The sequence below is a fragment of the Trachinotus anak genome, unplaced genomic scaffold (assembly GCF_046630095.1).
Source record: "Trachinotus anak isolate AG129_WGS33_773 ecotype Australia unplaced genomic scaffold, CSIRO_AGI_Tana_v1 ptg000036l, whole genome shotgun sequence".
NCBI lineage: Eukaryota > Metazoa > Chordata > Actinopteri > Carangiformes > Carangidae > Trachinotus > Trachinotus anak.
The window spans coordinates 72,387-97,967 of NW_027273887.1; the positions used below are offsets into that span (position 1 = coordinate 72,387).

The following is a 25,581-nucleotide window of genomic DNA, read 5'->3' on the forward strand; positions in this document are numbered from 1 at the left end:
GTTAAGAATTCATTATATTTCTAAAGGGTTCCTCTCAGGTTCCTGTACCAACAACTTACAAAGAATGTTCTCACAAAGCCTCTGTAGAACATCTCCTGATGTTCTTGATAGGTCCTTTAAAAACAAATTAGTGTTAATGGAACCATGAGAGGATGTTGTTTTCTGGGAAATGATCAATACAGTCGGAACATTTGCAGAACGTTTGTGGAAAGGTGGAGGAACATTAGAGAACATGAACACATCAGATCACGTTTCATTAATCCTGTTCATCGGTTCTAATGGATCTGAGAGTCAGGACGTTTCTGTCCATCAGCTGCTCAGGCCTCTGATCGATTATTAATGAGTCCATTAATTGATCAGTTTCTGCTTCACTGTTCCTTCACAAACAGAACCTGGTTCTGTTGAAGGTGAAACCAGAGTCTTGCTGTTCGTCATTGAGCGAATGAGTTTAAGCTCCTGTGGTGTTGTGTGTGTGTGTGTGTGTGTCTGTGTCAGTGAAGCTACTGATCCACAGCTGGATGATGTGACTCCAGCTGTGGATCACTGCTCTCGATCAGCTCATAAATGAATCAGCTGATTGGTGCAGCTCTTGTGTTTTGACGTGTGATTCAGCAGAAATGTTTCACTGTGCACTGACCTCAGATCAGTGATGGAGCGGCTCTGTTGAAGGGTGGGGTCAGCTAACCAGGAAATGACTGTGTGTGTGTGTGTGTGTGTGAGTGTGAGTGTGTGTGTACATTAATCCAATAACTCCACCCTGCTCTGTTCAGTGAGCTCATTCTTCTTCTGCTGTTTCTGGAACACAAACAGTCGACTCAGTCTGATGGTTGTTGTTGGTTTTGTGAGTTTCACCTTTTGTCCTGTTGTGTGTCTGTTGTGTGTCTGACAGCAGCTGCTCTGTGCATCTGATGTTAACTCTAACCCAGATGATTGATCCTGGTCTTTAAAACACCTACAGACCAACCAGAGTCAAAACTCAGAGTCAGACCTGGACCACAAGTTAATCTCCGATGTCCCTCCAGAATAAAGCTCCAGAGAAACAGAGGCTGCAGAACTTCACTGAGAATCCTCCTGTTTTTAAGTTTCCTTCAGTATCGTAGTGAAACAGAGACGACATGAGACACTGCAGACAAGAGCTGATCACTGCTGATCACAGCTGATTAATGAGACAGATTGACTGTGAAAACTCGTAGCTAAGCATAAAGACTGGAAACAGCTAGCCGGGCTCTGTCTATCACCAGAGAACATGTTATATCTCTTTTTGTGAGCTAACCAGCTGCTGCTCCATGTTTCACTTGAACAATGAACAGAGGAGAAGAGGTTTTCTCTGAACTGTTCCTTTAACTTTAGCAGCTTTAACCTTCATGAACTAACACAAACTGCAACTCCATCTGAGCATCTGATTCAGTCACTGGGCTGATTATTTGTCTTTGATCAACTAATCAGTGAGCTGATGGGTGCAGTGGACTGTGTGTGGAGCTGCTGGTGGTCTGGGGAGTGTGTGTCATGGTTTTAACCAGGACAGAATAAAGACTGTAACGGTGACATCAGCTGAAGGTCACATGACGTTAATGTTTCACAAGCTGTCGCTAACAGTGTTAGCGTAGTGCTAGTCAAACTGAGCAGACACAACCAACTGTCTGTGGTTCATCCTGTGAGACAGCTGCTGCTGGAGACAGGTGACACACACCTGCTGCCCTCTGTGTGTGTGTGTGTGTGTGTGAGTGTGTGTGGTGGGGGGTTGTTGAACAAATGGCTCTGACTCCTAAAATACCAGCAAACATTCCTCTGTGCCTGACAGTTACACACACACACACTTGTACTTCCATCTTTGTGAGGACACTCATTGACATAATGCATTCCCTAGCCCCTTACCCTAACCTTAACCATCACACCTGAGTGCCTAACCCTGACCCTGACCCTAACCTTAACCTAAACCTAATTCTAACCATAACTCTAAAACCAAGTCTTAACCCTCAACATGTGATTTGAAGGTGTCTCAAAAAGTGAGGACCGGCCAAAATGTCCTCACTTTCCCAGAATGTCCTCACTCAGAATCAGAATCAGTTTTATTGCCAAGTATGTTTTCACATACAAGGAATTTTTTCTGGTGATTGGTGCAATTGATCAGCAACAGTGGGGCTCTCTAGCCTTGTTGATGAGGCTAATAGCAGATGGGAAGAAGCTATTTTTGTGGCGAGAGGTTTTGGTCCTGAAGGACCGCAGCCTCCTGCCAGAGGGGAGTGTCTCAAAGAGTTTGTGTCCAGGGTGGGAGGAGTCAGCTACAATCTTCCCTGCACGCCTCAGAGTCCTTGAGGCGTACAGGTCCTGGAGGGACGGAAGATTGCAGCCAATCACCTTCTCAGCAGAGTGGATGATACGCTGCAGTCTATTATTGTCCCTCTCCGTGGCAGCAGCGTACCAGATGGTGATGGAGGAGGTGAGGATGGACTCAATGATGGAGGTGTAGAAGTTCACCATCATAGTCCTTGGCAGGTTGAACTTCTTCAATTGCCTCAGGAAATACATCCTCCACTCTGTTAGTAAAATACTTTTTTTGGTCCTTACTATGTAGCAAGTACAAGTACATACACACACACACAGAGGACCCTCCCTTCCAGTATATATTTGCATCAGAGTAGTGGGGTGTGTGGGGGGGTCTGTGTGGGTGGTGGTCCTGTGACCTCGTGGTCTGGGACCAGTTCTGTCAGACTCAGTGGTTTTCTGTCCAGTTGAGATATGTTTACTACATTCAGTCATAAATCTGATGTTTTGTGTGTAAATCCCAAGCTGGAGGCCCCCAGGCCCCCAAATCCTTGGTTATTACTGCACGTCAACAATCCTACAGTCTAATGAAATGTAAAATGATATTGTGATATTTTTGTTTTAAAAAAATCTTTAAATGATTCGTCAAATATTACTAATTAATTTTCTGACAAATATTTGATATAAAAAAACAAATCATTTCGCCTTCAGCCCCTTTACAACGTCCCAGTCTGTATGCTAAGCTAACAGTTTCCCCTCCTGCCAGTCTTTGTGCTAAGCTAGGCTAACAGTTAACTGCAGTGCACCATAGTTTATAACAACATGGCTGTTGTTGGTGTTTTTTCTGTTAAGTCATCATCTGATGTTTCTGAACTGAATGTGGAGCAACATGAACCCAAACAGAGGCAAACCCAGAGGGAGAGGGTGGGTGCCGCTAACACTTCCTGCCCCCACCCCTCCCCTTTTCTCCTGTCTCTGTTTGTAGTGTTTATCTTTCTGTTTCTCACACAAGTGATGGATCAACTATCTGTGATCTCAGAATCAGAAAAAACTTTATGGTCATTACAAAGTGTTTGAAGTTTGTCCTTGACGTGGTCACTTGTTTTACTGTATTTGTCCAGTTCAGATGGTTTCTATGACGACAGTCTGATGGGAGGAGTCAGGTGATGAAAACATGCCAATATGAAAATCTCGTCCAATCAAATAAAAGAGGCAGGATCATTTCAGTCATTTCTCAAGAATAACAGCAGTTTTACCACAGACCCCTGCTCTGTGACCTCTGACCTCTGGCCTGTGACCTGCTGTCCTCCTGTGATGCTGCTGTCGACTCTCAGTCTGATCAAAGATCTGTTTCCATCATCCAGCAGAGGATTCTGGGAAGTCATGTCTATTAGTGCACTGAGTCCCTCAGGACGTCCTCTGAGTGCTGTAATGGCTCCTTCTGCTGCTCACTCCAATAACTCTGATGTGATGGAGCTCTTTACTTCCTGAAACTCATCAGTCTGTGGAGCAGCTCTAAATACTGCATTACCCATGAGCCTCAGCTGCTGCTCATCCAAAATTGAACTGAAATTCAAAGGTGATTGATCCACATGTTTGATCAGGATCAGAGAGTTTACCTGTCTGTAAATGTGTAAAGGTGAAAGAGCTGTGAAGCACCTGTCAGCCCGCCCTCAGCTCCACGGCAACACAGTCTAGAGCTCTCTGATTGGATGATTCTTACATCATCCAGGTGTCTCAGTGTTTCAGTGTTAAACTGTCCTCAGTGTGTTGATGGTTCACATGTTTTAGGTTAGAGAGGACTAATGGAGCTGCTCCCCCTCAGGACCTCTGAGACTGAGACTCTGAGACTGAGACTGAGACTGAGACTCTGGGACCGAGACCGAGACTGAGACACTGAGACTGAGACTGAGACTCTGGGACAGTCTGCCTGACAGAGTCTGGTCTGTGTCTGATCTGGTCTCAGCAGTAGAAGAAGACCTGGAGGTCTGATTGGTTCATCCACATGTTCAAGGTCATTCAGTTCAACAGGAACAGTCTGAGGTTAAAGCTCCATCTGGTGGCTGTGTGTGTGTGTGTGTGTGTGTGTGTGTGTGTGTGTGTGTGTGTGTGTGTGTGTGTGTGTGTGTGTGTGTAGAAGCCCTGCCTCCTTCAGATACATCAGTAATAATAATCGTCATAGTAACGCTGGTTACTGCAGAGGACACATGAGAACGTTCATCTTTGATAGGTCAGGTAAAGGGGGCGGGGCTGTGTGGTCTGCCCGTTCTCCAAGTGTCCACAGACCTGCAGGTAAACTGTTGCAGGTGTGAATTGCTGTTTGTCTCCGTCTGTCTGTGATAGGCTGGACACCTGTCCAGGTGTGCCCTGGTGTCAGCTGGGAGTGGCTCCACCCACAACCCTCAGAGGATAAGTAGTGTCAGGACACTGTCCTTCTGTCTTTGTGAGGACCAGGTCTTGGATCACCATGTTCACTATGTGGTCTTGTGAGTTCACCTTGTTCTGAGCTTCAGTGATGACACTTTGAGGATTAAGGCAGATTCAGGGTCCTCACAGGTATGGAAGTACAGGTGTGTGTGTGTGTGTGTTGTGTTGAGTTCAGCAGGAGGAGCTGTTGACTCACACACACACACACACACACACACACTGCTGCAGTCTGACGTCACATTCTCTGCTGCTCCAGGTGTCAGGAGGCGTGCACTGGGAATTCTGGGAAATTTGTTGGTCTTCAATCTGAAAAAGTTCAGTTCTGGTTTCACTAAAGATTTAGTTTGTTACTGAAAGACAAACAAGTGAAAACATCTGCTCCTCACACAGGTGTTTAACCTTCAACACCTGTGACAGGTGTGACACAGTCCGACGACTCAGACACACGTTTGATCAGATGATCAACAGAAAAATAATCAACAGCCACTATATTGATAATCAATTAATTTTTTTAGTAAAACAATTAATCCTGATTTTCTGACAGTAACTGAATCTGAGACGTTTGCAAAACACGACTCATCTCACCTGAACGGGATCACACTGATCGATCAGCTGATTAACTGATGATCAAGTCTCTCATACAACACAGTGAACAGCTGTTTCTAGTGTTGAATAAACAGCATGAACTCTTCCTGTCATGTTGTCTGTGAACAAGCCTCTGCAGTCAGTCTGAGCTTCCAGGTGATCAATACATATTAATTATTGATTAAGATGAATGATAATTAATGTTAATGATTAATCTCCTTCGGCCTGAAAATGAACAAAATGAAACAGGAAGAGAACTCGAGATGAAGCTGAAACATCGTCATCATGGTGTCCAGGGTTTTAACGTTGACTTCCTGTCTGTCTGGTCCCACAGGTCTCAGCCTGAAGCTGCTGATGTGGACGTGTCCCCGCTGACATTGAGGCGTGTCAGAGGTGAAAGGTCATGATGACGACGGTGGCCGCCGAGTACGACCACATGGAGCTGCAGCAGCAGTACAGCAGCAGCAACGACACGGTCAACAACCGCTGGGACGACGACTGGGACAACGAGAACAGCTCGGCCCGCCTCTTCGAACGCTCCCGCATCAAGGCGCTTGCAGGTAGGAGCCAGACCACCTTAACAAAGTCCACCTTAAGGAATGTGAGGTTAATCTGCAGGGTTACACGAGAAGAACAGAAAAGACGAGAAGAACCAACCAGAGACTGAGACACTGAGTCTGTCTCTGTCTGTGGTTGGAGGGTCGGACAGGAGAGTTGACGCTGTGTTCACATACGTTGGGAAATTAGAGCTCCTGAGTGACAGACCCAGGTCAGATGTTCTCACCTGTGCTGCCCTGACACGCAGTGCATTTATAGACTCTAAAGGAACCAGGTTCCTCTGAGAACTTGGGTTCTGCAGGTGTCACACAGGTGATCAGGTTACTATAAAATGCACATTTACATACAACAGGTCAGGCTCAGGGGCCGATTCCACAAAACACCTGAAGTTTTCTACTTAAGTATGGCACTAAAGGTTTCATTTCTCCTTAGTTACTTAAGGGTGTTGCACAGAATCCCTTAAAGGCTTCCTTCCTTAGTTAAAGACAAAAGTTAAGTAATTTACAGCAGTGAAATTCTGCTGTTTCCATGGAGACCGTTGATTTGCTGCCATTAGCCTGTGATGCCTGTTCTCACTTTATGAAGCCGGTAACATCAAAGGGGTCGCTGCTGTCTCATCCTCCTGTTGTCCTGACAGAGGTCAGTGACCCGGCACACCGCTGATCATGTGACCCAGCACACCACTGATCTGTTGACATGAAACACCTCCACTATACCTAAAACCAAGGAGCATCGTTAAGTTGCAGGAAGCAGAGCGATGGAACTGTCGACAGTCAGACGAATCACAAACTGACCTCAGGTCAGATCTGTCATGTAGAACCAATTCTTCGTGGTTCAGGTTCCATCAGGTTCTCACAGTCTTCTTGGGCTGAGTTCATGTTCTTCATTTATCACCATAAACTCAGAGTCAGAGGAACCTTCAGTTTTTCCCCTTACTTTGGTCACTAAGGGCTTTTGTGCAAGTTTCATCATCAAGTTGGATCATTGAAACTGTATTAGACCGACAGCAGTGGAACATGTGGCTGTCAGAGGGGCTCTAATGAAAGACTTTGTCGGGATATCTCCACCACTGCTGCTCAGATTCTTTAACAGCAGACTGGTGCTCTGATGAAGAGCTCACAGGACCAGAACATGGAGAAGGAAGTGTGTGTGTGTGTGTGTGTGTGTGTGTGTGTGTGTGTGTGTGTGTGTGTGTGTGTGTGTGTGTGTGTGTCGTCACTGAAACACTGGGCTCACTGCTCGTTTCTGAGGTGGAGAGACTGACACGTACAGTCCTGATCTGCATTCCTCTGGAGGAAGAGGAGGATGAAGAACAGAGGGCTTTAAGATAGAAAGAATGAGGAGGAGGAGGTTATTACATGATTCACAAAATAAAACCTCCTCTGTCCTGACAGGTCCAGAGATCTTCTCTCCAGTCTGAAGACATTTCCCTCATTTTAGCAGGTATTTTATTGTGAAGGGCTGTTGTCATATTCCCAGCATGCTCGGCGCTCTGCTGACTCAGTGATGGTTAATGTGATTTCTCTGCGTGTTTTCTGGACAAGAATCAGCCAGGCCCTCAGCAACCAGGGGCCCCAGACAAACTGAACTGTGTGTGGGTAACTGTTCATTATTACAGGGCCCCTGGACCCAGAGCGTCCTCATCACATGACATCACAGTGACTCACCTGTCAGATGGTTTCAGAGACTCAGTGAGGTGGATCAGTTTCAGGTCCAGGTCAGTAGAGAGTCTTTCAGAGAGATGATGTCATGTTTCACCTTTACTTTAGGAAATCAACTGTCATTCAAATACTGATCAACAGCAGAGAAAAGATGCAGAGGAGGTGACGTCCTGTTGGGCCCAGAGTCCTGTCTGCAGGAGGATGTTTGTAGCCTAACAGGCCAAACCCAGGGGAAAAGCAGCAGCAGGTTCAGGTGACGTCCAATAGAGACACGCCCCTGTCCAGGTCTGTAGAGACTCGGTGTCAGGACTCAGTTCTACAACTGTTTCATCAGTGAAGGAGAGCAGGTGAGGAAATGACCTGAGTGTCAGAGTCAGAGCTGGTCAGACATGTGGGGGGGTTAGAGGAGTGAGGAGAGGAGGAGCTCTCTGAGGAGAGAGAGGGATGCTCCTGCTCTGAGAGACTCCAGGAGCTGGTTCCACCTTCAGAGTCAGGGGTCATGGGTAGTTTGAGGTTGATGAGCATCTCGGGAAAGAATGGTGACTGGGGATGTTAGTAGGGTGTCCAGGGTGGGAACTAAATGGTTACTAGGGTGTTCTGTGTAGTTGTAAGGTGGTTACTGAGGAGTTCCATGTTGTTGCTAGGCGGTTGCTAGAGAGTTCAGTGTGTGGTTGCTAGGTGGATACTGTAGAGATCACCATGGCCACTAGGTGGTTGCTAGGGAGTTTAGTGTGTGGTTACTGTGGAGATCAGTGTGGTTGCTCTGTGGTAATGAGTAAGGGTGTTTACAAAGTGGTTTTTGGTCTGTTTAGGCTGGATGTGAAGTGGTTATTGTGGTCGTCAGGGTGGTTGCTGTGTGTGTAGGTTGTTTTCAGAGAAACACCAGAACTCCATAAAAAAAACTAAAAAATGCAAATATTGTTGATTAAAATGCCATGGAGAAGGAAGCAGATTCTTCTTTAAATTGCTGAATGTTTGATCAGCCAAAGCTGCATTTTACACAACAGGACATGAAGCTTTATGATTGGCAGCTTGTTAGTGAAATGCACCTTGGGAGTTGTAGTTGACTTCTCTCCTTCAGTTTTTATGTCCACAGGCTTAACTTTGAGGTCTGATCAAGAACCAGGTTTTTTTTTTTAACACAGGTCATCGATTTAGCCAGAACAGTGTGTGTGTGTGTGTGTGTGTTTGTGTGTGTCTGAGTGTTTGTGTGTGTTGTGTGTTTGTGCGAGCGTGTGTGTGTGTGTGTGTGTGTGTGTGTGTGTGTGTGTGTGTGTGTGTGTGTGTGTGTGGGGCTATCTTTGTGAGGACCAGATCATTTGTTGTACCTTAGGAATGAGGATTTGTCTGGTCCTCACTGTCTTCTATAAGGGCTGTAGAATCACGTTTAAATGAGGGGTGGGGGCCAGGGAATCTATTATATATGTGTGTGTGTGTGTGTGTCTCTACAGGATGTTTGTTTCTTATTTCCTCTCCTTCACTCAGGAATGTGAACGAACAATGGAGGGAAACGCCCCCCTCCCCTTCACACCCCTAATGACATCATTTTAAAGCTGCAAGGCCATTGGCTGATTGGTGAATCCCCTCTCCTCAGCGAACACACTCTACACTGTGAAAAATGTCTCCACTCAGTCTGCTTTAAAAACCTGTGAACCAATTAGAGTCTGATGAAAACACATTTAAGTCAATCTAACCAATCACAAATGAGATGGACAGTAGTCACTGCTCCTTCCACAGTGGAACAACAAAAGACAATCCTCAGATGGAGAGTTAATGTTAAACTGTGTCTTTCAGAGAGATGATGTCATGTTTCACCTTTACTTTAGGAAATCAACTGTCATTCAAATACTGATCCAACAGCAGAGAAAAGATGCAGAGGAGGTGACGTCCTGTTGGGCCCAGAGTCCTGTCTGCAGGAGGATGTTTGTAGCCTAACAGGCCAAACCCAGGGGAAAAGCAGCAGCAGGTTCAGGTGACGTCCAATAGAGACACGCCCCTGATCTCATCAACCATTAAACCTGGAGCTTAATTTTTAACAGTGTGTTTTTGAGGGGGGGTGTTTCCTCCTCTTCCCCCCTGTGTTTGCAGTGGGCGGTGTGTGTGTGTGTGTGTGTGTGTGTGTGTGTGTGTGTGTGTGTGTTCTGGAGGGAACCAGAGAACAATCAGTCAGAGCAGGAAAACAGAGCAGCAGAAGAAGAATGAGCAGCATGTAGCTGCTGATGCCTTGCTTCAAGTGGTGGGCAGGGCCGGAAACACGCGCGCACACACACACACACACACACTCTGTACCGTCATGCTGCTACCGTCGCTCTGACCTCTGGACTCTTTTCCTTCACGTCCTGAAAACACGAGGACGTCTCCGTCTCTGTCTCCGTCTCCGTCCAGATCGCCTTCTGTTTTTCGGAAATTTAAGAGGCTGGACTTAAGGATCATTTTGTGGATTATTTTGTTTCTCCCTCTGTCACAGAGCAGTTCTTTCTGAGCGTCTCTGACAGTTTGTTTCTGTGATTCTCTTCAGCTGAAGAATCTGTTTTTAAGCTAAAAGGAAAATATTTATTTCATTGTGTCAGCACAAAAATAAGTCGAGTCTTTATTCTCTTTATGAAAGAGATTTATTTTCCTGTTGTGGACATGAACTCAGCTGACTTGCTGGTGAACGTCTGATCTTTGTGAGGAAAGCTTTTTTTGACTGAAGGTTTCCCTGAGCGATAAACTGACTGAGACTATGAGCTCAGTCTTCAGCAGCTGATCGGCAGCACATTTAATCGTCACGGCTCGTTTCCTCTGGGGTCGGACTTGCCGTGGTCTGGAGCTGCGTGTGTTCGTGTCAGTTGTGAATATTTGGGACAGTGATGGAGGTGGAGTGGGCGTCGGCTGACCCGGCTCACCTGCAGGTCAACTACAACCAGCTGGAGGGTCGATTCAAACAGCTGCAAGGTAAGAAGACAAGAAGAAGAAGGATGTGTGTGAGAGGTCAGATCAGCTCCATCAGTAGTGATACTGAAGAGGTCACAGGTCACCCATCATCTCTGATGTTTCTAGCATCGAACTCTGTGGTTCCAAATCTTGGGGGTGAGACCTCCCAATGGACCCCTCAACAGATCTGAGGGTCCACAGGATGATGGGAGGAGCCTGAATCATTTTCCCTCCTCAGGTGTGTGTGTTCACAGAGCTGCAGACACTCGGTGTCGTCCGGGGCAAGCTCGCCCTCTTTATGAGTCTGTGTCATAAACCCACAGACTGGACCGGGTAAAACCTGACCTGATGGTTAGAGTCAGTCAGAGGATCACCACCGTTATTACAGGTCATGACATCACAGACCAACAGCTGAGAGGAGGAGATAATGTCACCACACGGACAGCAGCTGACAGGAAGTGAAAAATATCTCTGTGGGTTAACTTCTCCCAGCTGTTGTCTCTCTCCTGATCCTGACTCTGATCCTGATCCTGATCCTCTCTCTGATCCTGATCCTGACTCTGATCCTGATCCTGATCCTCTCTCTGATCCTAATCCTGATCCTGACTCTGATCCTAATCCTGGCTCTGATCCTAATCCTGATCCTCTCTCTGATCCTGATCCTGATCCTGATCCTGACTCTGATCCTGATCCTGATCCTCTCTCTGATACTAATCCTGGCTCTGATCCTGACTCTGATTCTGATCCTGAATGCAGGAGGCTTCCTGTGAATTATTATTATTATTATTATTATTATTATTATTGATAATAATAATTAAAATGTTAAACTAGTAGCTGATAAAACCTCAATCACACCAAGAGAAACACTAGTCTGTGATCAGTGATCTGAATGTATGAGTCTGATTATTGATTATTGATTGGACTAGATGTCCCTGACATGACCTCAGTTTGACCTTCAGAGCACCTGGACACACATTACCTGTGATGTTACATGTTCAACACAGTCACTAAAAAACAGTCTTTACTAATCTGTGTGTGTGTGTACTTGTGTGTACTTGTGTGTTCAGATGAGCGCGAGGCGGTGCAGAAGAAGACCTTCACTAAGTGGGTGAACTCTCACCTGTCCAGAGTCTCCTGCAGGATCACAGACCTGTACATGGACCTGAGGGACGGACGGATGCTCATCAAGCTGCTGGAGGTTCTGTCAGGAGAGAGGCTGGTCAGTGCTACACAACTCTACACAACAGACACACAACACCTAACACAATATACAATAATGGATAAATATATTTGAGGCTGCTGAGCAATGTAGTCTGTGTCTGTTCTCACACCAGTTCACTGTGGTGATGAGAGACTGTGAGAGACGCTGCGATGAACTGTGGGACAGTAGAGATCAGGGAGCAGCACACGGTGGGGGGGTGGGGGGGTTGTGTTGTCGGGTGAGAGCTGAACCAGGTGTGTCCTACTTCCTGTTTTCCCTCTTAAAACATGAAACTTGTTGGAGTTTCCGTTAGCCCTCCTGGAGCCGGTGGAGTCGTTGGCCTTGATCCTGGACTCAGACGAGACCAGATAAAGTAGCTGTGAGCTGGAGCTGCTCCAGCTGCTGCTCCAGCTGCTGCTCCAGCTCACATCCTGTGTTACAGCTGACGTCATGTGTGATCCTCCAGGTCTCTGTGGAGACGGTTTAATGTGACACTCGCTGCTGTCCGTACATCTCTTTAACCTGAGAGGACTTTTATTGTGAAAATCTGCCCTCAGATTGATATGAGAGGAAGTTAAATTCACTCCACGTGACAGATGTTGGCGACAGAACTAAACACCGCCTGTGTCTGTGGACAATGTAGGTTCATCCATTTGACCCTGTCATTATGTCAGTGATGTCATAGTGATGTCATGTCTCTGTAAGTGTTGCTAGCCAATGTCACAGAGTCCACTGAGACGATACGCAGCAACAAAGTGGCTGAGAGCAGCAATGACATCATTCAGGCATCAGCGTTACACTGACGTGTGAAGGGTGATGTGAGCTCGTCAGGTGTTCACTGTCTCCAGGTAGAGAGGTGTCACCAGCTGTGATGAGTTAGATGCTTCATAGATCAGTTTTAAGACACGACTCACGCGCTGCCTGGTTTATCTGTCCTCGCTCAGACCAGGAGGCGTCTCCGTGGATCCTCTGCTGCAGCACATCTGGACCACACTGTGTCACAGCTGATGCTGCTCCAGATGCAGAAACAGCTGTCTTCCACACAGACACTAAACCATCTCTGGGTCTTTGCCAGAGGGCCGCCGTCATCGCCAAGACAACAGGGTCCCAGAGCTCACGTTGAACTGGATGTTAAAATGACCCCAGGTGGACAGGTGTTCCTCGTTCCCTCAGTCAGTTTGATCACAGCAGCACCTGGTGGATGTTAGAGAACGTTTCAGCTCAGAGTCAGTGTAAACGTTTCAGACCTTCATCCTGACTCTGTCTCTGGTGCTTCCTCGTGCTCCTCTCCGCAGCCGAAGCCCACCAAAGGTCGGATGCGTATCCACTGTCTGGAGAACGTGGACAAAGCTCTGCAGTTCCTGAAGGAGCAGCGGGTTCACCTGGAGAACATGGGATCTCACGACATCGTGGACGGAAACCACCGACTGACGCTGGGCCTCATCTGGACCATCATCCTCCGCTTCCAGGTACCAGGGGCTTGCTCATGCACTTTAACCCTTTCCACACTGAGTTGTTTTCATTAAAACACTTGAACTAAAACGATGATATGAAGATCACAAACTGCAGCTTCAGTAGAAGTTAGAGAAACCTGTCCAGGTATGACATCACACTGAGGGTTGTGACATGTGTCTGGGGGGAGGGGTTAAATGAAGAACTGATAGTCTGTGATTTTTCTGTTCTGGGGTCAAAACTAAACCGCAGTTTGGTGACATCATAAAATAGTGTGGGACCATGGGAGTTGTTGTCTTCTTCATCATTGGTTCAGTTCCCTCTCCTGGTCAGGATACCTTTAGTGTCATTCATGAGGTTTATGCAGCCTCAGCAGGTGTAACAGGTGCTGCAGAGCAAACAGAGCCACGCCCCCTGTATGACTCTCTAACAACTCAGACCGGCCTCTGATTGGTCCACCTCCTCTGTGTCAGTTATTTACCAGCTCAGGTTAAAGTCCAGGCTGGTTCATGTTTTACTGACACTGTCGTCATGGAAACTCAAAGCAGGAGATATGAGACTGTCCCGGCTCGACCTTTGACCTCTAGGATTTCCCCCATGAAGCTCACACAGCTTCAGAGCACCTGAGCTTCTAACCAATCACCTTCCACTTCCAGCTAAAAGCCTCCAATCAGAGCTGCTGCTGGTTCAGGTTACTGAAAACAGGGCAGAGCATAAAACAACTTCACTAAGGTGAATGTGTCAGTGTTTCTTCAGTGTGAACTGTAATCCAGTGGTTGTTGTCTGTTGCCATGGTTACACCATGAGCAGGAGCTGCTAAAGGCTAATGGAGCATTGTACTTTCTGTTTATATCACCCAAAGCATGATGGGAATGATGTGAGAAATTCAGAATGTATCAGACAGATGGAGGTGTGACTATAAACACAGGTGGAGGTGTGACTGTAAACACACAGGTGGAGGTGTGACTGTAAACACACAGGTGGAGGTGTGACTGTGATGTGTGTATTTTCAGATCCAGGACATCAGTGTAGAGACTGAAGACAACAAAGAGAAGAGATCAGCCAAAGACGCTCTGCTGCTGTGGTGTCAGATGAAGACGGCCGGGTACACAACACACACAACACACACAACACACACAACACAACACACAACACACACACAACATACACACAACACACACAACACACACCAAACACACACAAAACACACACACAACACACACAACATACACAAAACACACACAAAACACAACACACACAACACAACACACACAACACAACACACATAAAACACACACACACACACAACACACACACACAACACACAACACACACACAACACACAACACACACACAACATACACACAACACACACAACACACAACACACACACAACATACACACAACACACACAACACACACAAAACACACACAACACACACACAACACACACAAAACACACACAACACACACAAAACACAAAACACACACAAAACACAAAACACACACAAAACACAACACACACATAAAACACACACAACACACAACTCAACACGCACAGGTCAGCATGTGTCAGTCTGAGATGTGTTGACCTTCTGGTGTGTGTGTTTGTTGTGTGTTGGTTATCTGGTGCTGCTGCTCTTCAGTTGTCATGACAACCACTGTAATGTACAGGCAGTGTCCGTTTGTTAGGAACACCGGTCTGTGTTGTGATCATTGTGGAGCCTGCAGGTTGTGGTGCTGTTGGACTGTTGTGTTGACAGTTGTGTCTAAACAGACACACATCTGTGTGTGCTGTAACAGTCCGACAGACCACATCTGTATGAGCAGCAGCAGCCAATGACAGCAGAGCTCTCAGGTGAGCAGTGAGAGACCACAGTCAGATCGCTCACCTGTGGTTCTGATGAAGCGTCTCCTGCTGTCGTCGTGGTGACTGATGTTAATCATGTGTTCCCTCTGGTTTTCCTCAGGTATCCCAACGTCAACATCCACAACTTCACCACCAGCTGGAGAGACGGCATGGCCTTCAATGCTCTCATCCACAAACACAGGTGACGTCTTCATCTTCATTTACCTTCAGATCACCTTTGTGTGGTTCTGTTGTTACACCGCTCAGGTGTGTGCGGTGTAAATAAACTTGTCTTGTTTGTTTGTCGTCAGGCCTGATCTGATCGACTTCGACAAGCTGAAGAAGTCCAACGCTCACTACAACCTGCAGAACGCCTTCAACCTGGCAGAGCAACACCTGGGCCTGACCAAGCTGCTGGACCCAGAGGGTGAGATCCTGACCCACCTGAACTAAACCTGGACTCGAGTGTCCCACTCTACGCTGATGACACTGCTTTTACTTTGTGTCGTCTGCAACAGGAAGAGCTCACTGTCAGCTCTGTTCTCACCTTCTCATAGTTACTGTCCACAGGTCTCTACCTTCAGCTGTGAGACAGAGAGAGACAGAGAGAGAGGGAGAGAGAGAGAGGGGGAGAGAGAGAGAGGGGGAGAGAGAGAGAGAGAGAGAGAGAGAGAGAGAGAGAGAGAGAGAGAGAGACAGAGAGAGAGAGAGAGAGAGAGACAGAGAGAGAGAGGGACAGAGAGAGAGAGAGGGACAGAGAGAGAGAGAGAGAGAGAGAGACACAGAGAGAGGGACAGAGAGAGGGAGAGAGAGAGAGAGACAGAGAGAGAGAGAGGGAGAGAGAGACAGAGAGAGAGAGGGAGAGATAGAGACAGAGAGAGGGACAGAGAGAGAGAGGGAGAGAGAGACAGAGAGAGAGAGGGAGAGAGAGAGAGAGAGAGAGAGACGGAGAGAGAGAGACAGAGACAGGTGTAGCTGTGCTGGTTGAAACCTGGGTTGTAGCAGCTCCACCTGCTGGGGTCCAGACTGTGTGTGAGGTCTGAACTGTTGATTCTGAGTCTGTCCTCATGTCCACTTGTCTCAGATATCAGTGTGGACCATCCTGACGAGAAGTCCGTCATCACCTACGTGGTGACCTACTACCACTACTTCTCCAAGATGAAGGCTCTGAAGGTGGAGGGCAAACGCATCGGAAAGGTCAGTGAGGAGACCCGTGTAACCAGAGTCCAGATATTGGGGGGGGGGCGGGGTCCAGGGGTGGGGTCACAGTAACAGGAGACATCTGTGTTTGTCTGTCCAGGTGTTGGACAACGCCATCGAGACAGAGAAGATGATTGAGAAGTACGAGTCTCTGGCCTCAGACCTGCTGGAGTGGATCGAGCAGACCATCATCATTCTCAACAACAGGAAGTTCGCCAACTCTCTGGTCGGAGTCCAGCAGCAGCTCCAGGCCTTCAACACCTACCGAACCGTGGAGAAACCTCCCAAGTCAGAACCTTAACCTTCAGTTCACCTCCTCCTGCTCCTTCTCCTCACCTCCTCCTCCGCCCTTTCCTCCTCCTCCTCTCCTCCTCAGCTCTCTTGTCTCTCTGTCCTCAGGTTCACAGAGAAGGGGAACCTGGAGGTTCTCCTCTTTACCATCCAGAGTAAGATGAGGGCCAACAACCAGAAGGTCTACATGCCCCGAGAGGGAAAACTTATCTCAGACATCAACAAGGTGAGAGCTGCTCTAACACGTCGTTATCATCAGCTCCTCGGTTCTGGTACCAGTTCTACAGTGAACTGAATTAACCAGATCAAGGTCATTAGAGTTCAGTTCAGGTCTTGGTTCAGTCTAAGTTGTTCTCAACAGAAACTCTGTGGAGGCAGCTTCAGTGCTGAAGAAATCAGCTGATGTTTCAAATTATTAAACAACAGAGAGGAAATTTCATCTGGACCAGGAACCTGCAGGGTTTCTGTCCAGACACGAGATCCAGATCAACTGAGTCTCACACATGTTGAAACTTAATTAGACCTGATAAGAGACTAAAAGGATCCAGCCTCATCCCAGGTCCCAGTCTGAGGGGGGCTGGACAGAGTCTGTTTCCTGGACTTAGTCTTTGTGCAGCATCATTAAAGTCCATGTAGCAGCCACTGCATCACAGTCTCATTAACTGTGTTAAACTCGTGTCCATCCCATCAGGCCTGGGAGCGCCTGGAGAAGGCAGAGCATGAGAGGGAACTGGCTCTGAGGACGGAGCTGATTCGTCAGGAGAAACTGGAACAGCTGGCCAGACGATTCGACCGCAAGGCAGCCATGAGGGAGACCTGGCTCAGCGAAAACCAGAGGCTGGTGTCACAGGTAAGAGGACACAGTCCACAGCAGCTACCAGGTGTTTGTTTCCATTAGCAACAGCTGGATTTAAACTGTCAGGATTCAGGACTCGAGGACTTGAGACCATTTCATTCAACATTTGACAACTTTGGCATCTTTGTTTCTCAGAGTCAGTGAGGGATGGAGACAGGTTTGGTTCAGTATTGGTGCTGAAGCCCAGATACTGTCCTGGCACTAGTTTAAAAAACTGTAAAACACCCAGACTTTGACCAGGGGAACATGTGTTCTTTCTCTCTCTCTCTCTCCAGGACAACTTTGGTTTCGACCTTCAGGCCGTCGAGGCAGCCACCAAGAAGCACGAGGCCATTGAGACGGACATTGCGGCATACGAGGAGCGCGTTCAGGCTGTAGTTGCTGTGGCAAAGGAGCTGGAAGTGGAGCACTACCATGACATCAAACGCATCACGGCGAGGAAGGACAACGTGATCCGGCTGTGGGAGTACCTGCTGGAGCTGCTGAAGGCCCGCAGACTGAGGCTGGAGATGAACCTGGGCTTGCAGAGAGTCTTCCAGGAGATGCTCTACATCATGGACTGGATGGACGAGATGAAGGTACACGGAGAGGTCACCAAACGTTTCCGGCTGCTTTGAATTTAAGCAGGAAGCCATCCTTACTGTCAGTCCTCTGTCTGGTTTCCAGATGCTGCTGCTGTCTCAGGATTATGGCAAGCACCTGCTGGGTGTGGAGGACCTGCTGCAGAAACACGCCCTGGTGGAGGCCGACATTGCCATCCAGGCTGACAGGGTAAAGGCGGTCACCACCAACGCCAACAAGTACACCGTCAATGACACCGGTGAGCAGCACGAAGCTACAGTTTTCATTTTCAATCCATTTGTAAAAATGTATGAGATGGTTTTCTCTCTGTCATCATGGTGTAGAGTAGAGACTGACGAGGAACAAGTGAATTTAAACAGTTTTAAAAATAAAGGGGTCTGAAGACTTCCTCAATGCTCTGTAGTGATTATAATTGTCTTCCTGTCTAGGCTACAAGCCCTGCGACCCTCAGGTCATCCAGGACCGAGTGGCCCACCTGGAGTTTTGCTACCAGGAGCTGACCCAGCTGGCCGCTGAGCGTCGCGCCCGCCTTGAAGAGTCCCGCCGCCTCTGGAAGTTCTTCTGGGAGATGGCAGAGGAGGAGGGCTGGATCCGTGAGAAGGAGCAGATCTTGTCCTCTCTCGAGCATGGCAAGGACCTGACAGGGGCGCTGCGCCTGCTCAGTCAGCAGCGTGCCCTGGAAGACGAGATGAGCGGCCGCGCTGGACACCTCCAGCACACCATCGCTGAGGGCCAGGGAATGGTTCAGGCCGGTCACTTTGGAGCCACTAAGATTCAGGAGCGTATAACTGACCTGCAGGCTCAGTGGGCAGCGCTGGAGCAGCTGGCAGCGGTGAGGAAGAGGAGGCTGGAGGAGGCTCTGGCCCTGCACCAGTTCCAGGCTGACGCTGATGACATTGATGCCTGGACGCTGGATGCCCTGCGCATCGTCTCCAGCGGAGAGACAGGCCATGACGAGTTCTCCACCCAAGCACTGGTCAGGAAACACAAAGACGCAGCAGCAGAGGTGGCCAGCTACCGGCCAGTCATTGACTCCCTCCACGAGCAGGCCGCCTCCCTGCCCAAAGAGGAGGCAGAGTCAGAGGAAGTGCGTGGTCGGCTTGCTGGCATCGAAGAGCGCTACAAGGAGGTGTCTGAGCTGACAAAGCTGAGGAAACAGGCGTTGCAGGACGCCCTGGCACTCTACAAGATGTTCAGTGAGGCCAACGCCTGTGAGGTGTGGATCGATGAGAAGGAACAGTGGCTGAACAGCATGGAGATCCCGGAGAAACTGGAGGACCTGGAGGTCATCCAGCACAGGTAGGGCTCCTGGGTATGTACAGGTGTTTGAGGTTGTCTCCTTCATCCAGAGTTGTACTCAGGTGGACTGTGTCCTTGGCAGGTTTGAGAGTCTGGAGCCAGAGATGAACAACCAGGCGTCTCGTGTTGCTGTGGTGAACCAGATCGCCCGACAGCTGATTCACAGCGGCCACCCGAGCGAGAAAGACATCAAGACCCAGCAGGACAAACTCAACAACAGGTACAAACAGGTGATCATGTGATGACTGACCATGTAATGAAATTACCTAACCTTCAGACAGTGATGATCCTCTCCTCTGCCACCAGGTGGAGCCAGTTCCGCGATCTGGTTGACCAGAAGAAGGAGTCCCTGAACTCAGCTCTGGGTGTGCAGAACTACCACCTCGACTGCAATGAGACAAAGTCCTGGATCAAGGAGAAGACCAAAGTCATCGAGTCCACTCAGGAGCTGGGCAATGACCTCACTGGAGTCATGGCACTGCAACGTAAACTGACTGGGATGGAGCGTGACTTGGCCGCCATAGAGGACAAACTGGGTGATTTGCGAGGTGAGGCCCAGCGGCTGGCGGAGGAGCACCCTGACCAAGCAAAGGCCATCACAGGCCGTCTAGCTGAGATCACCGCTGTCTGGGAGGAAATGAAGAACACCCTCAAGAACCGGGAGGAGTCTCTGGGTGAGGCCAGGAAGCTGCAGCAGTTCCTGCGAGAGCTGGATGACTTCCAGTCCTGGCTGTCCCGCACTCAGACCGCCATCGCCTCCGAGGACATGCCCAACACGCTGGCCGAGGCCGAGAAGCTGATGGCTCAGCACGAAGGCATTAAGAATGAGATCCAGAACTACGAGGAGGACTACCAGAAGATGCGGGACATGGGGGAGATGGTGACTCAGGGTCAAACAGACGCTCAGTACATGTTCCTGCGACAGCGGCTGCAGGCACTCGACACTGGCTGGAATGAGCTGCACAAGATGTGGGAGAACCGGCAGAACCTGCTGTCCCAGTCCCACGCCTACCAGCTGTTCCTCCGGGACACAAAGCAGGCCGAGGCCTTCCTCAACAACCAGGTAATCCTCACTGTGGTCTAGTTCTGTCCCCCTTTGACACCAGCTCACCTCTGAAACTTGATACCGTTGTTGCACATGTTCTGGTCTTAGCTGCTGGTCACACCTCCATGATGTCTAAATATTTATTGGTGAGGATAGACATCATGTCATCATTTCAACCTGATCCACAAGATCTGATCTCAGCTCAGTTGACACATTGTCCTGATCCCCAGAGGCCAGCCCCTGTAGATTTTAATGTACCTACAATCAACCCGTATCAGGGCTGAATCATGTGTCCTCATCCTCCAGGAGTACGTCTTAGCTCACACTGAGATGCCCACGACTCTGGAGGGCGCCGAGGCCGCCATCAAAAAGCAGGAGGACTTCATGACCACCATGGACGCCAACGAGGACAAGATCAACAGCGTGGTGGAGGCCGGCAGGCGGCTGGCCAGCGACGGGAACATCAATGCAGAGCGTATCCAGGAGAGAGTTTCCTCCATCGATGACAGGTAGACCTCACCAAAAGTCTGTTTAGTACTTGTCCTGAGCTTTTTATTATTATCACATGAACTTCCTCTTCCTAGTTCTTATTGGATTGTAGATGTTTTCAGAGACGTCTTGGCCTCAGTTTAAAAACTGAATCCACGTCATTAAAACAATCACCTCCTACTGTCAACTTAGTTATAGACATAGTACTGTCTTTATGATTGGACACAAAAAAATGAATTTAGTCACTTTGTGCCACAGTATCAAGTTCAACCAAGCCACTGTTGCCAGTTTTCAAATGGAGACTATTCCAGCTCAAGACTCAGGTGATCCACCTGGAGACACCTGTTGACCTGAAAGTCCCACAGCAGTACCAACTGAGCCCTGAGTTCTGAAGCATCAGCCTGAATTTGATATTTATGCAGTTTGTTTGCAAACCAGTTAAACTTCAGAGACATTTGTGCTCTGCCACAGTGGAGGGAAAGTTCACCCCTTTCATTTACCCTCTGGATTGTTTCTTTAGTTTTCTGTGATTTAAATGTTCTTGCCTCCTTTGTCAGCGTCGTCTATAGTTACAGGAGGACCTGTAGTTACGTGTGCATGTCACCTGGTTCTGTGTTTCAGACATAAGAAGAACAGGGAGGCTGCAGTGGAGCTGCTGATGAGACTGAAGGACAACAGAGACCTGCAGAAGTTCCTGCAGGACTGCCAGGAGGTCGGTCTCTCCTCTAACACCTCAAACAGCAGCACTTTGTTCAGAAATGTACAAGTGAAGCTTTTAGTTTGTCAAGAATATTATTAGTTGGGTTTTTTTCAGTAAAGACATCAAAATGGCGTGTCTGTAATGTTTTGGTCCAGAATCAGAGAGAAATGTACTGATCACATTCCTGCTCTCCAGAGGATGAACCCTTGTGACTTTCATGACCACAAGTTTTGTGTTTGTGTGCAGCTGTCTCTGTGGATCAATGAGAAGATGCTAACGGCTCAAGACATGACCTATGACGAGGCCAGGAACCTGCACAGCAAGTGGCTAAAGCACCAGGCCTTCATGGCTGAGCTGCAGTCCAACAAGGAGTGGCTTGACAAGATCCAGAAGGTACGGGGGTGTGACGTCAAAGACACTGACAAAGATCTCATTATCAGAGCCTTCACAATAATCACTCAAATTAATTCAGACTGACAGCCATGTTTCAGACAGAGAAGATCAGTGTCATCATCAGTTATCAGATCATTGATTACATTTATATTTACACCAGTCAGACACTTTCATCCAAGCAACGTCAGTGGTTTTCAACCTGGGGTCCAGACCGAGGTTGTTTCCAGGGGTCACCAGATGTTTGTGGAAAAAAAATTAACATGAAAAGTAAAATAACATTTTAGACCAAGGAACAGATTTTACAACATGATCGGAGAAGGAGAGCTGGTCCTCAAACATGATTCCAGGTTTCTCATGACCTTGGTTGGAGTCAGAGATGAAGAGGAGATGATGATGTTGATATCATGATGAAGAGACCGATGATGAAGAGCTCAGTCTTAGAGAGGTTCAGATGAAGGTGGAGTTCCTTCATCCATGCGACAGACTGAGGTCCACAGAGACAGACTGAGATCGTGGGGTCGACCAGAGGGAACCACAGGTACAGTTGGGTGTCGTCTGCATAGCGGGGACATGAGAAGACGTGTGAGTGGATAATAGATGATAAACCTGGATTTAGATCAGAGTGATCTGATTTTTAAAAGTCCACATTTAATGGTGGGATGGGGCCATCTCTCCTGATCAGACCAGGTCTTCCCAGAAGGTCTGCCAGTTGTCCATGTGTAGGACATGAAAGACACCACCTGGAGCCAGTTGTTGAATGATATCATGTGACTGCACATGACATCACTGATCTGATCAACACACTTCAGTAAAAACCTTTCCTGATTTCATGAAATCTGAAGACCAGCATCATACGCTCAGACCTGCCAGCACTACGTCAGTGATCTTTGACCTCACCTGGTTCTTCTGTCTTCTGTAGGATGGCATGCTGCTGGTGTCGGAGAAGCCGGAGACGGAGGCGGTGGTGAAGGAGAAGCTGTCGGCGCTCAACACGATGTGGGAGGAGTTGGAGTCCACCACACAGACCAAGGCTCAGTGTCTGTTCGACGCCAACAAGGCTGAGCTGTTCACTCAGAGCTGCGCAGACCTCGACAAGTGGCTCGTCGGCCTCGAGGGTCAGATCCAGTCCGACGACTATGGCAAAGATCTGACCTCTGTCAACATCCTACTCAAGAAACAACAGGTACTACTCCAAGAACCAAGTCTACTCTGATACTTGTTCAAGAAAACTGGTTCACCTCTGAGTCAGTAATAGTATTTGTACTAGTGTCATATAGAGTAGTAGTAGTAGTACTGGAGTTCGTAGTCGCAGTACCATCTTCCACTGGAGTGTAAACATCAGTCTGACTCTGACCCCTCCCCCTGCAGATGCTGGAGAACCAGGTGGAGGTGCGTCAGAGGGAGGTGGTGGAGCTGCAGAGCCAGGTGAAGGCTCTGGGTCAGGAGGTGAAGGACACTGATGAGGTGGACGGGCGGAGGCAGCTGGTAGAGAGGAAGTTCCAGGAGCTATTGGAGCCACTGAAACGCCGCAGGAACTTTCTGGTGGCATCAAGAGAAGTTCACCAGTTCAACCGAGACGTCGAGGACGAGATCGTAAGTAAGACTGACCCTGACTGAGACTGATCTGGACTGAGACTGACCCGGACTGAGACTGATCTGGACTGAGACTGAACTGGACTGAGCTGCAGGTGGTTGGTGCAGCGACACCATCAGGAGCTCCATGTTGTTGACACGCAGCAGACTCGCTCAGTGTTTTTTTCAGCGTGTTTGTTGTGTCGTCCTCCAGCTGTGGGTCCAGGAGAGGATGCCTGTGGCCACGTCCACTGACCACGGACACAACCTGCAGACCGTCCAGCTGCTTATCAAGAAGAACCAGGTGAGAGAGGCGGAGTCAGCCGTATACAGATGGTTTACTTGGGTCTCGGCATCAGCATCAGTTCTCACATCAGACTAAACTGCATCGCTCCTGAGGACGAATCCAGAACGAGGTCTATCTGATGTGTGAGAACTGGTGCTGAGGTCTGTGGATGTCGGACCCTGTATGTTCAGTGAAGGTGGATATGAGCAGATCCTGGACTGATGGTTTCAAAACAGCCTCCCCAGCATAAATAAGAGGGGTTCACAGGTATCTGTGCTGGGTCCTTCACTATTTACGCTCTACACAACATTATCACTTTCACAGATTCATGAAGTCCACATCCAGCAGAGATGTCTGAAGAACACTGTCACGTTCTTCGGACATCTCTGCAGAACCTCACACAGTCACTGATACTGATCTGAGCTGGTCCTCCTCCCTCCTCAGACCCTGCAGAAGGAGATCCAGGGCCACCAGCCTCGAATCGATGACATCCTGGAGCGCAGTCAGAGCCTCCTGCAGGACGAGTCCTCGAACACTGACGTGATCCGTCAGCGTCTGGCCAACCTGCAGGAGCTGTGGAGGCAGCTGATGGAGGAGGCGGAGCGCCGACACGGCCGGCTGGAGGAGGCCCACAAGGCCCAGCAGTACTACTTTGACGCTGCAGAGGCCGAGGCCTGGATGAGCGAGCAGGAGCTGTACATGATGTCAGAGGAGAAGGCCAAGGTGGGGGGTCAGGATTAGAACTGGACTTACCAGAGACCATTTGAAACAAACACCAACAGATGTTTGAACATGATGTGTGTGTGTGTTCAGGATGAGCAGAGCGCCGTCACCATGCTGAAGAAGCATCAGATCGTGGAGCAGGCGGTGGAGGACTACGCTGAGACCGTCCACCAGCTGTCCAAGACCAGCAGAGGACTGGTGGCTGACGGACACCCTGAGAGGTACACCCACGTCAGTGTTACTGTTACTGTGCTGTGCTGTGATGGGGGATGTCTCTGACCCCCTCCAGGAGCAAACACTTCTGTCAGTGCCACACATCAGTCCAGTTTCTGTCCCAGTAACTGTGTGTGTGTGTGTGTGTGTGTGTGTGTGTGTGTGTGTGTGTGTGTGTGTGTTTGTTGTCAGTGAGCGTATCAGCATGCGTCAGTCTCAGGTGGATAAGCTGTACGCCGGCCTGAAGGACCTGTCAGAAGAGAGGCGGGGCAAACTGGATGAGAGGCTCCGCCTCTTCCAGCTGAACCGAGAGGTTGACGACCTCGAGCAGTGGATCGCTGAGCGGGAGGTGGTGGCTGGCTCACATGAGCTGGGACAGGACTACGAACATGTCACTGTACGTTACTACAAGTACTGGTACTGATACTGGTACTGCTACTGGTATTGGTACTGGTACTGTTACTAGTATTGGCAAACAACAGTTTCTGATCCTGACAGGTTTGGTTCAGCAGGATCATCTTCACTAATGACTCCACTTTATGATGTTTGAAGCCTAAACACGATTAGCAGCAGTAAAAAGCTCATGTTAGGCTGTAAACCAACGACCCCACGGTCACATGACTTCACTGTCACCACCACTAACCTTCAGCCTGTGGTCTGATTCAGCTCTGAGCTCTTCTACAGAAGCCTTTCCTCTGACAGAGTTAGTGACAGTTTGTAGAAACACAGTGAGGCTGTAAAGGTGGACTGGTGAGGAGGTCGGTTTCATGTTGGACTGATGACGTTTAACCCCCGACAACCTCTGTCGTCTCATTTAGACTCTTGTTAGCAACCGGCCTTTTTAACAGACGCAGAAGCTTCAAGAATCAGGACTGAGGGATTTACTGACGGATCTGATGTCAGAGAATCAAACCTGAACATGTGTTGAGCTGCTGTTAAACACAGACCTGATTTCAGGCATCAACCAGAAACACAGAGACTCAGGAGCAGGGAACAGGAAGTGAGGGCATAATTAATT

At 48.6% G+C, this 25,581-nt stretch overlaps 1 protein-coding gene across 2 annotated transcripts in view; it reads left to right on the top strand.

Annotated features, from left to right (window-relative positions):
• The window catches only part of LOC139614710 (spectrin beta chain, non-erythrocytic 1-like), a 37,273-nt gene that overhangs the window by 2,753 nt on the left and 8,939 nt on the right, over positions 1-25,581 (top strand). The window contains exons 2-25 of one of the 2 annotated variants that reach the window (XM_071472196.1): positions 5,612-5,837; positions 11,480-11,631; positions 12,909-13,082; positions 14,079-14,170; positions 15,036-15,116; positions 15,226-15,341; positions 15,999-16,111; positions 16,215-16,402; positions 16,514-16,631; positions 17,097-17,255; positions 17,537-17,839; positions 17,928-18,081; positions 18,272-19,142; positions 19,225-19,362; positions 19,449-20,205; positions 20,494-20,696; positions 21,298-21,388; positions 21,623-21,769; positions 22,689-22,952; positions 23,138-23,362; positions 23,556-23,645; positions 24,072-24,350; positions 24,441-24,571; positions 24,756-24,960. In XM_071472196.1, the coding sequence (XP_071328297.1) occupies positions 5,681-5,837; positions 11,480-11,631; positions 12,909-13,082; positions 14,079-14,170; positions 15,036-15,116; positions 15,226-15,341; positions 15,999-16,111; positions 16,215-16,402; positions 16,514-16,631; positions 17,097-17,255; positions 17,537-17,839; positions 17,928-18,081; positions 18,272-19,142; positions 19,225-19,362; positions 19,449-20,205; positions 20,494-20,696; positions 21,298-21,388; positions 21,623-21,769; positions 22,689-22,952; positions 23,138-23,362; positions 23,556-23,645; positions 24,072-24,350; positions 24,441-24,571; positions 24,756-24,960 (5,208 nt within the window). In that variant the 5' untranslated portion in view covers positions 5,612-5,680. Of the gene's footprint in view, positions 1-5,611; positions 5,838-9,717; positions 10,434-11,479; positions 11,632-12,908; positions 13,083-14,078; positions 14,171-15,035; positions 15,117-15,225; positions 15,342-15,998; positions 16,112-16,214; positions 16,403-16,513; positions 16,632-17,096; positions 17,256-17,536; positions 17,840-17,927; positions 18,082-18,271; positions 19,143-19,224; positions 19,363-19,448; positions 20,206-20,493; positions 20,697-21,297; positions 21,389-21,622; positions 21,770-22,688; positions 22,953-23,137; positions 23,363-23,555; positions 23,646-24,071; positions 24,351-24,440; positions 24,572-24,755; positions 24,961-25,581 lie in introns of those variants that run through there. The other variant, XM_071472197.1, reaches the window with a different exon arrangement.